The sequence below is a fragment of the Molossus molossus genome, unplaced genomic scaffold, assembly GCF_014108415.1.
Source record: "Molossus molossus isolate mMolMol1 unplaced genomic scaffold, mMolMol1.p scaffold_m16_p_2, whole genome shotgun sequence".
Taxonomy (NCBI): domain Eukaryota; kingdom Metazoa; phylum Chordata; class Mammalia; order Chiroptera; family Molossidae; genus Molossus; species Molossus molossus.
Genome location: NW_023425355.1, coordinates 2,030,927 through 2,047,441, shown reverse-complemented (window position 1 = coordinate 2,047,441; position 16,515 = coordinate 2,030,927). Strand labels below are relative to the sequence as shown.

General features: G+C 43.4%; 1 protein-coding gene across 1 annotated transcript; it reads left to right on the top strand.

The window, feature by feature from the left end:
* The first annotated feature begins 507 nt into the window (after window positions 1-507).
* NONO (non-POU domain containing octamer binding) lies at window positions 508-16,394 on the top strand. The gene is made up of 11 exons (XM_036271316.1): window positions 508-575; window positions 7,016-7,174; window positions 8,213-8,406; window positions 10,504-10,805; window positions 12,372-12,467; window positions 12,655-12,851; window positions 13,196-13,280; window positions 13,680-13,782; window positions 14,325-14,364; window positions 14,595-14,704; window positions 15,410-16,394. The coding sequence occupies exons 2-11, from the start codon at window positions 7,024-7,026 to the stop codon at window positions 15,542-15,544; spliced, it is 1,413 nt and encodes a 470-aa protein (XP_036127209.1). The 5' UTR covers window positions 508-575; window positions 7,016-7,023; the 3' UTR covers window positions 15,545-16,394.
* Window positions 16,395-16,515: the final 121 nt, after the last annotated feature.

Sequence of the window (16,515 nt, the reverse complement as noted above, 5' to 3'; positions counted from 1 at the left end):
TCAGTAGGAAAAGGCTACATCTAACACACCGAATACAATGACATTGTTACTCTTGCTTCTTGCACAGGCGCAGTGCAGGAAGCCTCAGCACGCCTACGCGCACACTTTCTCCCCTTCTCTCTCTCTCTCTTTCCATTTTCCTCTCTCCCCCTCTTTTCCCTCTCCTTTCCCCCTCCCATCACTTGGTCTTCCAGTCTTTCCGTTAGCCCGTGCACGACTCTCCTTCCGAGCCTCCATCCCCCTCCCCCCTTCCTTTTCGGTCTCCTGCGGACGCAACTGGCGCATGCGCACCAGGCCGAACGCCTCGCTCTTTGTCCCCCATCTGTCGTTCACACGAACTCAAGTCTTTCGCATTCGGCAGCCAATAGGATCGTAGGAATGGCGGAAAGCGGATTCCGCCTCTGAAGATGAACCTTGATTGGCAGTTCAGCGAGCCAATCGAGAAGGCCATTCTGTCCCCCTGGGGAGGCACCGAGCTCCGTCGTCTCGTTTCCGGCGGTCGCGCGCTCTTTTCTTGGGACGGTAGAGGCCGTGTAGCGTCGCCGTTACTTTGAGGAGAGAACAGTCGTTAGAGGGTGAGTTTGGGGACGACTTAGTTCTCGTTTGAGAGGAGAGGGGGGTTTCTCTCGACAATCGAGGAAGGAAGACGCCAGGGCAGGGCTGGGTTTGGAGGGAGGCTGGCCGTTCTTCCCAAGGCCCCCTTGAGGCCTTGTCCCCGCCGCCCCGCGGGCTTCCCAGCCTATCCGCGCGCGGGGCCCATCGCGCTCAAACCTGCCTCCCGCTTCCTCTCCCGCCGCCTTTGTGCGGCGTGGCCCCAAATCTTAGCCCTGTCGGTAAGTTCCCCGGGCCCGAGGGTGTGGGGTCTCAGCCCAGAGCCCTGGAGCGGCGGCAGGAGGAGGAGGCGCTTTGTGGGCCGCTCCTCCCCTCGGCCTCGCGAGGCCATGAATTCCGAATGAGCCACTGGGCCCCCCGAGCGGGGTTCCTTTGTCAAAACTCTTCGCCGGCAAGTTCGTCTGCGAGGCCAGGCCCCTCCGCTCGCCTTTGGCTCCTGGATGCCCTTTTCCCAAGTCTCATTGCCGAGCTACTCGAGCCATGTGTAGCATCACTTTAAAAAAAACAGGGCACTTAATTTTATGGCTATTTTGTGCCGACTCCTTTCCACTCGGAGAACGATTGTTCTTTTGTGTCCTTCGACGAGAAGTCGGGGTTAGAGAACACTGGGAGGCACTTGGCTATCTTAAATCTAAGTTGAGGTGGTTGGAGGATAGCCAGATAAAATATAGGACGCCCCTTTACATTTAAATTTGATGCAGACAACGAAGTATTTTTTAGTATACGTTGCATGCGACTTACACACAAAAAAGCATTCATTGTTAATCGTAAATTCAAATTTTACTGTGTTGTGTATTTCTGTTTGATAAACCTGCCAACTCTAGTCGGGGTACACTGGCTAGATTTATACTGTCTTTGTCCAGCTTCCTTGTTATCAATGAAGGGTCCTAAGAAACTCTTAGGAAATAAAAAAGGACCTTACCATGCCAGTGCATTCTACAGCATTCAGTCTGGTCCACATCCGGGTGGCCATCTGGACCTGGTAGGTTTTTAGCAGGTTTTCCCCACTGTTTCCACTTAAAAAGTTGATCCTTATCCTGAAAGTTAAGGGGACATTTATTTAGGTTTCAGATCTGTGTGATACAGTACTTGGTCCTGTACTTAAACACCTGTGCAGCTGTATCTTGTGCCCAGTAGCCCCAGTCTTTCTACACCAGCAATACATATTTTCCCAAGCAGGTCCTTCCTTCATCAGGGTTAGTCTTTTGGACAGAAATCCTTGCTGCTGATTTTTGTACTTTATTCTTTTCTCAGAGGCATCACGGTTGGGGGGCAGTGACTTCTGCATATTTCCAAATTATATTGGTGGTCAGCATCAGAAGTAGGTGATAGGGACAATACTTAGTACTTGGCTACTCTGGGCACTGAAAGGAAAGATGATAAAGGTGAGCATTGCGGAGACATTTATTTAAAAACACAAAGGTAGGAAATTTGGTTATACAAGTGATTTTTACTAGAATCCAGAAGAGTGGAGGAAGAATGTAATGAATTACATTTGTCTAACTGAAGCACCCACCATATGTGGAAATAAGAGTAGTGACTGCCAGGAGGAACAGGTGTCTGCTGTGTACATGATCTCATTTAGTCCTTAAAATAACCAGCCCCGTGAGGTAGGTATTGTTACCCCCATCTTACAGGTGAGGAAACTGAGGCTCAGAAGTTAGGTGAACATTATGGCTAGTAAGTTTGCGGGACTCTGAAATTGAGGTGAGTTTGATTATAAAGCTTGTAGCATAGTGATGGGTATGAGATTCTCCCCTCCGTGCTTCATCACACTGCATGACCTGGGATGGGCATCATTTTTCTCATCCAGAAGAATAATGGTTGTGAGTACTAAATGAGATAATGCAGACTTAGAACAGTGTCTGACATATAATGGTCGATAAATATCTTGTATTTTCACCTTAACTACCAGGCTACACTTTCTAAAATCAAAAATATCCTCCTTGAAGTAATCTTAAATGGCTTAGAACATCTTAGCACCAAGAAGTAAAATGCCCTTTTTGAAATGAAATAATGAGGTGAGGGTAAGATGTAAATACAGAGTTTGAATATTCATTTTTTAAATGGATCTCTAAAGATTTCTATTAACATGTAAATTATAAATTGTGGATTCCTGAATGGGATGCTAGGTACTGAGGCTGGAGGAAAAAAAGGGTGCTTGGATTCTAGCCAGAGATAATACTGAAGAAATGGCTGTGAAGATAATTCAAGTTTCTGTTATAGGCCACTTTGGGGTCAGGGAAGGGGAGGTGTTTGATAGCTGGGGCTCAAATAGAAAAAGATCTGATTCTAATGCCCACCTTACCTGCCCCCAACTGTTGCTGGGATAGACTTTAAATTTTGTATGTTTTTATTTCTGTTCTAGATCTTTAAAATCATGATTTCCTTTTTTTTTTTTTAAGTTACTCCATTTGTGGTGAAACTGCTACACCTATTCATGGCATTTAAAGTTATTAGAACTTTTTGAGAAAACTGTTTCACTGTGGCAAGAGTCACAGATTCAGTTATTCTATTTTTATCCTAAGGAAATAATGAAGCAGAAAGCTACAAGCAGAGAGATAATTTACTACAGCGTTATAATAGGAAAACATTGAAAACAGCCTAAATGTCTCATAGTAGAGAATAGGTTAGTAGATCCATCTCGGCTTTATGTAGCTGTGAAAAATTATAATTGTGTTCACACTAAAAATGAGGGAAGTGGAATATACAATGGTGCATTATGATTACAGTCATTGACCTGATAATGTACGTTTGGGAGGGTAGAGAAGCAAAAATGGAAATTGTGAGAGGAAGATTTACTCAGAGCTGGTCCCCAAGATTTAGCTATGAGCACTGTTTAATAATGGTGAAGATTTAGAAACAACCCAAGTGTCCACAACAAATGGCTTGGTTGACAGCCGAATACTGTGTCCATTAACAATTAATGTAGTGACATAAAAACTGTTAGTCGTGTGTAAAGTAGAAAAGGCATTATAAAACTATTATAAAATGATTTTTATCATATCTTGTTTACAGTACCTACAAATATGTAAATCAACGACTGGAAGGGTATACCAGAATGTTAACGGTGACTATTTTAGTCCTGGGTCTTAGGATTTTAATTTAATTTTTGTTTTTATTTCTAAGTTTTCTATAACAAAGATGTATTTTGTGATAGGTGCCTTATTAATGAGAAACATAAAGTTGACATAGTGACATAAATGAGAAAATTCAAGTCTGGGCTTAAATGTCAACTTTCCAGTGAGGCTCACCTCACAGCTCTATTTAAAATTGCTGTCTTCACCTTCCACTCCTTGCCCACTTTGCGTGCGTGCGTACACATGCTTTTTCTCTTGATTTTCCGGTAATATCTCTTAGCTACTATGTAATTTAATTATTATGTATATGGTTTCATCTCTCTCCTTAGAAGATAAGATCCTGGAAGGCAAGAATCTTTGTTCATTGATGCATCCCAAGCGACCTAAAATACCCACACGACCTAAAATAGTGCCTAGCAAATAGTAGGCATTTGGTGAATATTTGTTGAATGTATTAATAAAAAATTTATCGATAACCTACAAGGAAGACAGTTTTCATTTTTGCCTACCTTCTGTTCCTTGTCTACATTCTTCATGTTTACATGGTCTTCATAGATACGTACCATAATTTATTAAAAATTGTGCCCTTAATTTTGGGTATGTAAGTCATTTTTATTGTTATAAAGGCCATTGCAGTGAATAGTTCATGGACATGATTTTTAAATTTTAAAGTCATATTCTTTATTAATTTTTTTTTGTTACAGATGTTTCTTCTTTTTTTTCCCCATTGACACCCTTAAAGTTATATTCTTTTTTTAAAATCCTCACCTGAGGACATTTTTCCATTTTTTTGTTTAGATAGAGTGGCAGGGAGAGAGGAAGAGAGAGAGAGAGAGACACACACACACACACACACACACACACACACACACACACGTCGAGTGGTTGCCACCCACACGACCTCAACTGGGGCCGGGGACAAACTGCAACCTAGGTACATGCCCTTAGTGGGGAACCGAACCCGGGTCTCTCTGGACCGCAGGCCGACGCTCTAACCACTGAACCAAACTGGCCAGGGCTAAAGTTATATTCTTAAGATGAATTTCTAGGAATATAATTCCCAAGTTAAAGAATATGAACATCTTTTTTATCTTTACCCGAGGACATTTTTTTCGTTTTTTGTTCAGATAGAGTGGAGGGGGGGGGGGAGACAGACAGACAGACAGACATCGACGTGAAAGGGACACATTCAGTGGTTGCCACCTGCATGACCCAACCAGGGCCGGGGACAAACTGCAACCGAGGTACATGCCCTTAGCGGGAACCGATCCCGGGTCTCTCTGGACCGCAGGCCGACGCTCTAACCACTGAGCCAAACTGGCCAGGGCAAGAATATGAACATCTTGATAGCTCTTATTACCTGTTATCTTATGAAACAACTTTTGTCTATAGTATTTCGTAATTGCATTGATGTTCCCAGTTTTGGTAGGATGTGATAAAAACTATATTAGTAAAGTTTTTATACACGTAAAAGTATTCTCATATGCTCATCATCCAAAATAATAGTTATCAAGCCTTTGTCACATTTTCTTCATCTAAGGAATATAACTTGCACTATTTTATTTTTTGACCTTTATTTATTTATTTAATCTTAGCTTTATTATTGAATGTATTGCAGATGTCCCCCCTTTTCCCTCATTGACCCCCCCCCCGCGTGCCTTCCCCACGCTGTTGTCTTGTGTCCATTGGTTATGCATATACGTTCTTTGGTTTATCTCTTCCTTGCCTTCCCTTTGAGGTTCATCAGTCTAACAACCACTTTGTTAACTTGCGCTATTTTAAAGAAATGATACAAGGTTAACACAGTAGTCATAGAAAGGTCTTTTTCTGCATCTTTCCTTCAGCTGAATTCTGACTAGAGGGTTTTGTGTTTAAGGGAAAGGATTTAGAATTGACTTTGCCCTTTTATTTACTGAAGAACTATCCTTGGATGCCAAGACTGTCCTCAGTTTGTTAATCTGATCAGTTGGAAAATTTGCATTTTGAAGCCATCAATTTCTGGATTGTGCCAGGAATTTTTATTTTGTTTTCTTTCATTCTTATTTTGATTTTTTAAAAATCCTCACCTGAGGATATATTTCTGTTTATCTTCAGATAGAATGGGAGGGAGGGAGAGAGAGAAACATGGACAGGTTGCCTCCCGCACAACCCTGACCAGGGCCAGGGACGATCCGCAACTGAGGTATGTGCCCTTGACTAGAATCGAACCTGCGACTCATTGGTCTGCGGGCCGACATTGTAACTGCTGAACCAAACCCACCAGCGCTTATTTTTATTTTTAAATGACAGGATTTAACATTTTATGTTTGTAGGTTTATCATTTTGTATTGGCTTCTGTTACTACCTTGTTAGCCATTTATCTTTTCATTTTGATTATTAACAATATTTACTGGGTGTTTATCATGTGCCAGTACTTAAACTAGTGTTTTCACATATTGACTGATTCTCATAGCCACCTTGAGAGGGGTATTTATTTATACCCTTTATGACAGATTAAGAAACTGATGCAGATTTACTGAGTAGTACATTAATTAGTATTAGGACCATGCTTGAAACCTAAGTATGTCTAACTCCACAACCCATACTTTTCCTGCTGTTCATTCCATAGTATCTAGTGTAGGTTAGGACTGTGCAACGTGCCAGAGAAAAATAGGACTTATAGTTTCTTGTCCTTGTGATAACTAAAATCTGTTTCAATCATCGTGTTTTGTTTTTATCCTCACCTGAGGACATTTTTGCGTTCATCTTCAGATAGAGTAGGAGGGAGGGAGGGGGAGAGAGAGAAGCATCGATGTGTGGGAGACACATCGAGTGGTTGCCACCCACATGACCCCAACCGGGGCCGGGGGGAGAAACTGCAACCGAGGTGCGTGCCCTTAGTGGGAACCGAACCCAGGTCTCTAGTCTGCAGGCTGACACTCTAACCGCTGAGCCAAACCGGCCAGGGCAATCATTGTGTTTTTAAAATGTGCTTTAATATTATGATAGGGTCAATATTTAAGGGGTAGGTTCTTTTGGGAAAGTAGTTTACTATTATGTGTAAAATGATTGAACTAGAAGATTCCTCAAGTCATTCTAGTGCAAGCAGTTCTTGTCTGGTACGTGTCTAATTTCTGTGCACAACATAACTGCTAATGTCTGGTTGTTTTTGTTTTTGAATTGTACTCCTGTGCCATACTTGTTCAAAATAACCAATTGTTTGGAACTGGCAAAAGCCAGGGTACCAAATGATTGATGATATATAGTATAAGTCATCAGGAAGGTGACTGACTGCATTCTTAGCACTGAATGTAGTATTTGACAGTCAATATTTTCTTTTTAAGTACAAAAAATGCAGAGCAATAAAACCTTTAATTTGGAGAAGCAAAACCATGCTCCAAGGAAGCACCATCAGCACCACCACCAGCAGCACCACCAGCAGCAGCAGCAGCAGCAGCCGCCGCCACCAATACCTGCAAACGGGCAACAAGCCAGTAGCCAGAGTGAGTGCGTCTAAGTAATGGGGTAGTGAGAGCTAGGTTACCTCTTGGGAATGGGTTCTTGCTTTTTACATTAGTGTTTTGGGATTATAAAGAAATAGGTCTTTGTTCTATTTACCTCTTAATACGTCTTAAGATAGAAAAGGGCTGATTCTCTGAAACCAAGGAGCAAACATGTTGTAGGGATAGCAGTTGAGTATAGGTTGCTTTGCTGTGTTGGCACATTTTACTGCTAAACAGATGTCTGCATGTATTACTTCAGAGCTTGGTTTCTTAGAGATAATCAGATGTCTGGTAGTTAGGGTACATATAGAACAAGTCTTTTAAGACTTAATGGAGAAGTAGTATGGTACTGAGTATTTTTACACTTTTAGCCTGGGGTCTGTGCCAGCCCATTTTTAATTGGAGTAAAAAGTCTTTAAAGGTATGTTCCCATTCATTCAGCAAACTTTGAACGTCTATTGTGTGCATCTAAGACTAGAACCTAAAAGAACTCGTGGACATGGACAACAGTATGGTGATTGTGGGGGAGTGGAAGAGGGCATAGAGGGGGGGGGGATATGGTGATGGGAAAGACTAGAACCTACTTCAACCCTCTTTGTTTCCAGAGATTTCTACAAAGAATACTTTTTCCTAACTCATTTCTTTTTATTCTGTTACCCCCATCCCAGCCTGAAAGAATGGGAACTGTTAAGGTTAAGAAGATGGGTGAGAGTGGGAAATGGAGCAGTTATATTTTGCATTTAAAAATCTGTCCCTTCTCACATAGAGTTCCTTGACTTGCTTAATTTTCTCTTTGGCCAGTATCTCCTGGGTTGTCTTTCTGTCTTTGACTTGGTCCAGATTGGCTCCTGGCCCACAGTAGTCCCCCAGGTCTCAGCATGCTGCTTTCATATTCTACGGTGTAATTTAGTAATAAGTGGTTAGTGGATGGATTGCACTGGGAAATGGTGTTTGGCTTTTCTACAGCAATTAGGTTTCCTAATCTAGCAGTAGTTGTAGTTCTTTGAGAATGACTGTACGTCTCTTGTCTTCTCTCAGATGAAGGCTTGACTATTGACCTGAAGAATTTTAGGAAACCGGGAGAGAAGACCTTCACCCAACGTAGCCGGCTCTTTGTGGGCAATCTTCCTCCTGACATCACCGAGGAGGAAATGAGGAAACTGTTTGAGAAGTATGGGAAGGCGGGCGAAGTCTTCATTCATAAGGATAAGGGCTTTGGCTTTATCCGTTTGGTAAGCAGCTGTGGGCTTAAAGAGCAAAGGTGGGGAAGCTGGGGGATGGATATGGAAAATTAGGCAGTAAATGATTCTCAGATGGTCTGTTAAAAGCTTATAGTTGTAGTTGATGGAACAGGACAGAAAATGCAGATTTAAACATTTTTTTCCTTACAGGTTTTTGTTTTGTTTCAAAGACAACTGTAGGTTTATTTTGCCTAAGATACTAGGGCTAAAGTGTGCCTTTTGGAACTTTTTAAAAGTTTATTTCGGAGAGAGATCCATCGATTGGTTGCTTCCTGCACCTGCCCCAACCCACAACCTGGGTATGTGCCCTGACCAGGAATCAAACCTGCCACCTTTTGGTGTACAATACTGTGCTCCAACCAACTGAGTCACACCAGCCAGGGCCCCTTTGGAACTTTTTTGTTTTAAACATACAGAAATAGACAGAATAATGTATTGATCCTGCACATACTGCCCAATATCAGTACTTAACTCATAATCTTGTTTTATCTATACTCTTCCCCTATTCTACCTCCATAAATATTTTAGTGTGTTAGATTTTTTTTTTCAGGAAAGATGAAAAAATGTTTTTATTTTAGTAATGGTCAGGGTTTATATAATTATTTCCAGAGCCCTTCCACGTGTATTGTCTCACTTAAGACTCTTTAAAACTGAGGGGACAGTTTGGGGTTTTTTTGTTTGTTTGTTAATTCTCACCTGAGGATATTTTTTTCTGGGAATTGAACCTATGACCCTTTGGTCTGCAGGCCGACACTCTAACCTGTGTGTTTTTTGTTGTTGTTAATCCTTACCCGAGGATATTTTTCTATTTTCCATTAATTTTTAGAGTGAAAGGGAGAGAGAAAAAGAAGCATTGATGTGAGAAAGACACATCAATTGGTTGCCTCCCACACGACCCTCACCAGGGCTGGGAATCAAACCTAAGACTTCAGTCTGTGGGCTGACGCTCTAACTGCTGAGCCAAACTGGCCAGAGCTATTTGTATCTTTTTTTAAAATTGATTTTAAAGGCAGCTATAGTACTATTATTATTTCTTTAATTGATTTTAGAGAGAAAGAGAGAGAAATATCTATTAGTTGCCTCCCACACGCACCCTGGTTGGGAATCGAACCAGCGACCTTTTGGTACATGAGACGATGCTCAACTAACTCAGCCATACTGGTCAGGGCTGCATCTATTTTTTAATTTAATTATGCTAACATACACATAACATAAAATTTATTACCTTAATCATTTTTAAGTACAGATCTTTTTTTAAAATTGATTTGATTTAGGAAACGTGTTAAGTTTCCTTTCTAGGATCATGATGTGGTCAGAGCTAGTATTCCTTCCAGATGTACCAGTCATTCAAGACTATATAGACAAGTCAGTTTCTCTGGGGCCCAGATTACTCTTTAGTAATATGAAGGGAGTCCCATCAAGGTCTGTGGTTCTAAAGAGGTCTCTTGGAGGGCGTAAGTGATTCTGGGTAACTTGTTTGTGGGTTTTTTAATATGTTTTTTAAATTTTTTTTAGAGAGAGAGGAAGGGGGGAGAGAGAGGTAGAAACATCCATGTGAGAAACATCCATCGGCTGCCTCCTGCACACCCCCTACTGGGGATCGAGCCTGCAACCGGGACATGTGCCCTGACTGGGAATCGAACCAGGACCTCTCAGTCCATGGGATGATGCTCAGTCCACTGAGCCACACTGGCTGGGCTGGGTAACTTGTTTGTAGCTAGCTGAAATTTAAATAATCTAGCTACAGTATTGTAAGGGTAGGTGTTAGGCTGGTCATTGCTATCCAGATGATCTGTTACCCCTTGGGAGAATAACCTGTGATACTGCTGACCATGCAAGTGTTAGTAACTTCTAGGATTTCAAGTTGGTTTATTGCAAGGCCATCAGAGCAGTTAGGCTAATCAAAGAGTTATCTGAAACAAATAATTCCATTCTTTCGTTCTATCTGTGTTTCTTAGTATGCTGTTGACAAGCTTCTTTTTAATTGTTTTGAGACGTTTTATATTGAATTATGCTACTTTAGACTTGGTAACTGTGTAGTTGGTCTGTCGAACTGAGTCATCATTCTAACTTCCTTCTGCTTCCTAGGAAACACGAACCCTAGCAGAGATTGCTAAAGTGGAGCTTGACAACATGCCACTCCGTGGAAAGCAGCTGCGTGTGCGCTTTGCCTGCCATAGTGCATCCCTCACGGTCCGAAACCTTCCTCAGTATGTGTCCAACGAACTGCTGGAGGAAGCCTTTTCTGTGTTCGGCCAGGTGGAAAGGGCCGTGGTCATTGTGGATGATCGAGGAAGGCCCTCAGGAAAAGGCATTGTTGAATTCTCAGGGAAGCCAGCTGCCCGGAAAGCTCTGGACAGATGCAGTGAAGGCTCCTTCCTGCTAACCACGTGAGTGAGGGGTTGTTTTCAGAACTAGACCTTAGACTGTGACTTCCTTTTGTGGTCTGGGGAGTTAGTCTTTAGGACCCTTTTCCTGTGTTCATTTGAAGACTGCTGGTGTTAGTTCAGCTTTCTAGTACGGTTTTTAATGGAATGTGAAATTAATACAAGTAGTATGCAGATTAAGAAATAAACTTTAGCCCGGCTGGTGTGGCTCAGTGGTTGAGCATCGACCCATACACCAAGAGGTCGCCGGTTTGATTCCTGGTCACAGGACATGCCCAGGTTGTGGGCTCAGTCCCCAGTGGGGGGCCTCCAGGGGGCAGCCAATCAATGTTTTCGCTCATCGATGTTTCTATCTTTCCTCCCTTTCTCTCTAAAATCAATAAAGAAAATTTTTTTTTTTAATTTGAAAAAAGCTTTATCAGCCCTGGTCGAGTGGCCCAGTTGATTGGAGTGTCACCCCATACACTAAAAGGTTTCGGGTTCAATTTTCAGTCAGGGCATATACCTAGGTTGGGGTTATGGGAGGCAACCAATTGATGTTTCTCTCTCTTATCCGTGTTTCTCTATCCCCCCCTTCCTCCCTCTCTAAAATCACTAAAAATACATCCTTGGGCGAGGATTAAAAAAATAAAATTTTTCAGCCCTGGCCAGTTTGGCTCAGCGGTTAGAGCGTCGGCCTGCGGTCCGGAGAGACCCGGGTTCGGTTCCCGCTAAGGGCACGTACTTCGGTTGCAGTTTGACCCCGGCCCTGGTTGGTCGAGCGGGTGGCAGCCACTCGATGTGTCCCTTCACGTCGATGTTTCTCTCTCTCTCTCCCTTCCTCTCTCTCCCTCCCACTCTATCTATACAAAAAATGGAAAAATATCCTCGGGTGAGGATAAAAAAAAAAAAAATTAAAAAAAAATAAAATAAAATTTTTCAGTTCTTCAGTGGGTTGTCATTTAATCAGTGTCAAATCTCTCCTTTGAAATTTTATAATTCTGAAAAGTTGTTTTGTGCGAGCAACATCTTAGTATCTACCCCAAGTTGTTGTCTGGAGTCCTGTAGATAATAGATATTTAGACTGTACCTAAGTGCTTTAATTACTTTGAACATCTATTTTTATTTTTAATCCTCACCTGAGGATATTTTTCCATTTAATTTTTAGAAAGTGGAGGCAGGGGGAGAGAGAGAGACAGAAAGAACCATCAATGTGAGAGAGACATATTGATTGGTTGCCTCCTGCACGCACGCTGAGCGGGGCTGGGGATCGAGCCTGGAACCCAGGTATGTGCCCTTGACTGGGAATTGAATCTGTGACCCTTCAGTGCAAGGGCTGGCACTCTGTATCCACTGAGCCACACTGGCCAGGGCTTGAACATCTATTTTAAGGCTGTATTCAGAGTTCTGAAGCCTGACTCGATCCTGTCCACCCCAAATTCCACATAATACCATTAAAAGGAATTGGTTACTTGGGACTGGGTATAAAACCCCTTTAGAAGTTTAATTGTGTAGTTAGTTCATTGTGTCAGTAGCGGGTGTAGAGAGGAAGCCTGGTGTAGAGTATAATTTGATCCTTCTTTTTCCCAGATTTCCTCGGCCTGTGACTGTGGAGCCCATGGACCAGTTAGATGATGAAGAGGGACTTCCAGAGAAGCTGGTTATAAAGAACCAGCAATTTCACAAGTATGTTGTCCTGACAGATTCCCTGTTAGGTGTCTGCCCATTCTTAAGGAAGCTTGTCAGGGGGTGTGTAAAAGAGGTGGGTCTTGGCTGCACATGTTCACTGGCAGCCATTATCTTGGCCCTTGGGAGGAGTGCTTTGCTTAGTTGGAATCTTGGACAGTTTTAGTAACTGGAACCTTGTCTTTAGGGAGCGGGAGCAGCCACCTAGATTTGCACAGCCTGGCTCCTTTGAGTATGAGTATGCCATGCGCTGGAAGGCACTCATTGAGATGGAGAAACAGCAGCAGGACCAAGTGGACCGCAACATCAAGGAGGCTCGTGAGAAACTGGAGATGGAGATGGAGGCGGCCCGCCATGAGCACCAGGTCATGCTAATGAGGCAGGGTGAGTATAAGCCTGCAAGTCTTAGAACTAGAAGGAGAACAAAATAAGTTTTTCCGGAGTTTCTTTGTATCAGTCAGTAGAGAAAGGCCTAAACCTCTACTTTTATTCTCTGAAATATTTTGTTGATCTTGGTAGGCAAATGATCTTGGAGATGTGGCAGAGAATACTGGATTCTGTGGAGAAGGAAATAATAGGTTTGGCTTTATTTTTGGAATCTGGATACCTCGGATGGCCACTCAGGGATTACATATCCCCTTTGCCTTCTGGATCTTTAATTATGGAAAGCTATTGGGCCCGTAGGAGGAGAATGAAGAATACTCTCAATCAATCTGTCATTTTTCTAGATCTGATGAGGCGTCAAGAAGAACTGCGGAGGATGGAAGAGCTGCACAACCAAGAAGTGCAAAAACGAAAGCAGCTGGAGCTCAGGTAACTCCTCACCCTATCCTCCCAGCTTGAAAGGCTATGGGTGTCTTCACCCCTCTCCTGCCACCATGCTGTCTCGTGCATCTGGATATGTTGGCGGGCATTTCCTGGCTGTTTCTGAAGTTCTCCCTTCGGATGGGAGATGGTTCTGAAAATTACTCAGGGCCACACTAGAGGAAAATGGCTGAGTGCTGGTCTCATGAGGTTCCTTTGGGAAAGGACTTTCCCCCCCTGAGAAACACATCTGGGTTGCTTTAGCGCTGGGCACATTTAACATGGAGTTTCCTGGAGAGCTCTGATAGTTTTCAGTAGGCTCTTGATCCCCTTGGCTGAGTACCCTATTCAGATCATCTGTTCACGTTCTGGAAGGCCTCTGCTTAAATACCTTGGTGACTATTGTAGGCAGGAGGAAGAGCGCAGGCGCCGTGAGGAAGAGATGCGGCGACAGCAGGAAGAAATGATGCGGCGACAGCAGGAAGGATTCAAGGGAACCTTCCCTGATGCGGTATATCCTCTTTGTGCCTATGATGTACTAGGCCAGTTGCGATATGACAAACCCACCATGAATTGCCTGCCCACTAGGACTAGACGACCCACCGGGTTATGATCAGTTTTTCCATTCTGTGAAACTTTTTAGAAAGAATTCGTAGGAAGGAAAGGTATGGTTTGAAGGAGAGCTTTTTTTGCCCCACAGGCAATTTAGGATGAAAAGCGGGGACCAGTGTATGCTGTTCAGACTCGGTGGCTCTAGAATGAGCTACATCCAGTTCTATAGCAGCCTTGCCTAGTCCTTTGCTGGCCTCGAAGTTGTACAGGTTGGAGCTATGGACGAAATCAACTGCCTCTCCCCTTTCCTTGCACCTCTCTTGCATCTACTAGGAGGCTCTGCCTTGTGTCCTAGTGGCTCTGATCTGGAACTCACTGTACAATAGGGAGGAGCTGTTGGTGTTCCTCGGCTGGGTGCTTCTCTTAGTGTGTGGTCTGCAGTGGACTGTGGTAGAATGCAGTGCTGTCTTAGACTGTCTTTAGTGTTTTTTTGTTTTGCAGAGAGAGCAGGAGATACGGATGGGCCAGATGGCTATGGGAGGTAAGGACACAGGTCAATGCTCTGATTTCTTTTTTTGTCTTGTCTCTGGTGGCCTATGCAGCTTATCTTACCTAGTCCAGATTTAAGGGGTTCACATTTCTGGGAGCATCGTTTTGGGGCGTGGGGTGGAGTAACATGTCTTAGCCCAAAGGTCTTGTTGAATTGTTTCCTTAAGAACAGAAAGACCCATGACGTCTGTGTCCTGTACTGATCACACTCCTTTGCTTTAGGTGCCATGGGTATAAACAACAGAGGTGCCATGCCCCCTGCTCCTGTGCCTGCTGGCACCCCAGCTCCTCCAGGACCTGCCGCGATGATGCCAGATGGCACCTTGGGATTGGTAATCACTCTGGGGCCTCTAAACGGTGATAGGAGGGGAGAGGACTTGGCCTCCCCATCCCTGGGCCTGCCATGATTTTGCTACAGATAACTGTTTAGAACCACTGTTATCGACTAAATGTAGCCTCAAGGTCTTTATTTTGGAATCTTGAGCAAACCCACTCTCAAAATATACTTTATGTAGGACTAAGCAGATGCTTCGGAGGGCCAGTCTGACTGACGGTTTAGTTGCTACTCTGGGTGAATGGATTCTTTTTTGGAGAGAAGCAATGAAGGCTAGGCATTATCACAGAAAATAGATGTGAATCCAAATGGCTTTATGGTTCATACAATCCTCATGTCAAAATGTTAAAACTGGGTAGGCTTGAGGTTGCTTGAAGAGCGATACCTGCCTTTGTCCGTGTACCTAGTTCAGCAAAACAGATGGGGGTAGAACCTAACCATCCTAGGAAATTAGTATGTAATATTGCTTAGCCAATAAGAGTAGGGGTAAAGTTAAAGGTGGGATGGTTGGGTGGGTCCATAATTCGGGCAACCTTTCTTTCAGGGACATCTATTTGCTAGAATTTTAAACATGTGTGGGCACCGTCAGCATCAGGAGTCTTGAAAAATTGGGTGGAAATGGCCTCCAAAGGAGGGGCTCCAGGTGGGTGGGAAGTTTCGGATATAGGTGGAATTGTAACATTGCTCTCTCTTTCTTTTGAAGACCCCACCAACTACCGAACGCTTTGGCCAAGCTGCTACAATGGAAGGAATCGGGGCAATTGGTGGAACCCCTCCTGCATTCAACCGTGCAGCCCCTGGAGCTGAGTTTGCTCCAAACAAGCGTCGCCGATACTAATAAAATTGCAGTGTCTAGTTTCCCAAAACCCTTACGAGAAGGACCCTTTTTGGACTAGCCGGAATTCTACCCTGGAAAAGTGTTAGGGATTCCTCCCACTAGCTAGGTCTTCCCTGCCTGTACTACTCTAAGGGAGTGTGCTGGAGACAGAGGGCAAGGGAGGGGCGGTATGTAACAAATCATGTCTGTGTGGTATATCGTTCGATCACGTCTGCGTGGTGCATTCCTGAAGTCTCGTGGTTATTGAAGGCCTGGGGGGGGACAAGGGCAAAGTGGATCCAGTTAGAGTCCCCATTAATCTTGATCATTCCATTCTCTGTTTATCATGTTCTATTTGCATTCTCATTAAATTTCCCAACCCCAGAGACACTGCCACATGTACCACAGACCATAAGCATCCCCCGATGACCTTAGCCCATCACTCCATTCCCTCCCAGGTGGGAATTCAGGCAAATGTCCACAGAGGTCACAGGTAACATGCACACGGTTCTGTTATAGCCCATATATTATCCCTTCATGTCCTAAGGAAGGCATTTTCTCTTAGAGGTTTTCATTTTAGTATATCTTTAAAAAAAATCTTGTGTTAACTTGCCTCCATCTTTTTCTTGGGTAAGGATCACCCAGGAATGCCCTGTTGTGTCTGATGTTGCTGTCCACAGCTTTTCTTGATAGGCCTAGTCCAATCATGGGAACAGGGTTGCTGTATGCTGAATGTCACACAGTAGCTCTTAGCCTTGCCTATCTTAGGTAGTTACGCTGTGCTTTTTTTTTTTATTTTTATTGGTGTACCATGTTTGATTTGTCCCTGATACCTTTGGAGTTTTTCTGAGAAATGGAGCAGTAATGCAGCATCACCTTATTAAAATACATTTTAATCCTTTTAATTTGCTGTGCAATTTTTGAAGGGGAAGGGAGGGATGGGAATTCTATCTCAGGAGATGAGCAGTAGGTTTTATGAAGTATTTATCCAT

Excerpts from the sequence above, each read along its gene's own strand:
- NONO (XM_036271316.1), top strand. The coding sequence starts at position 7,024 with ATGCAGAGCAATAAAACCTTTAATTTGGAGAAGCAAAACCATGCTCCA. Across the intron at positions 10,806-12,371 it reads GGCTCCTTCCTGCTAACCAC|ATTTCCTCGGCCTGTGACTG; the intron begins GTGAGTGAGGGG and ends TCTTTTTCCCAG. Across the intron at positions 12,468-12,654 it reads AAGAACCAGCAATTTCACAA|GGAGCGGGAGCAGCCACCTA; the intron begins GTATGTTGTCCT and ends CCTTGTCTTTAG.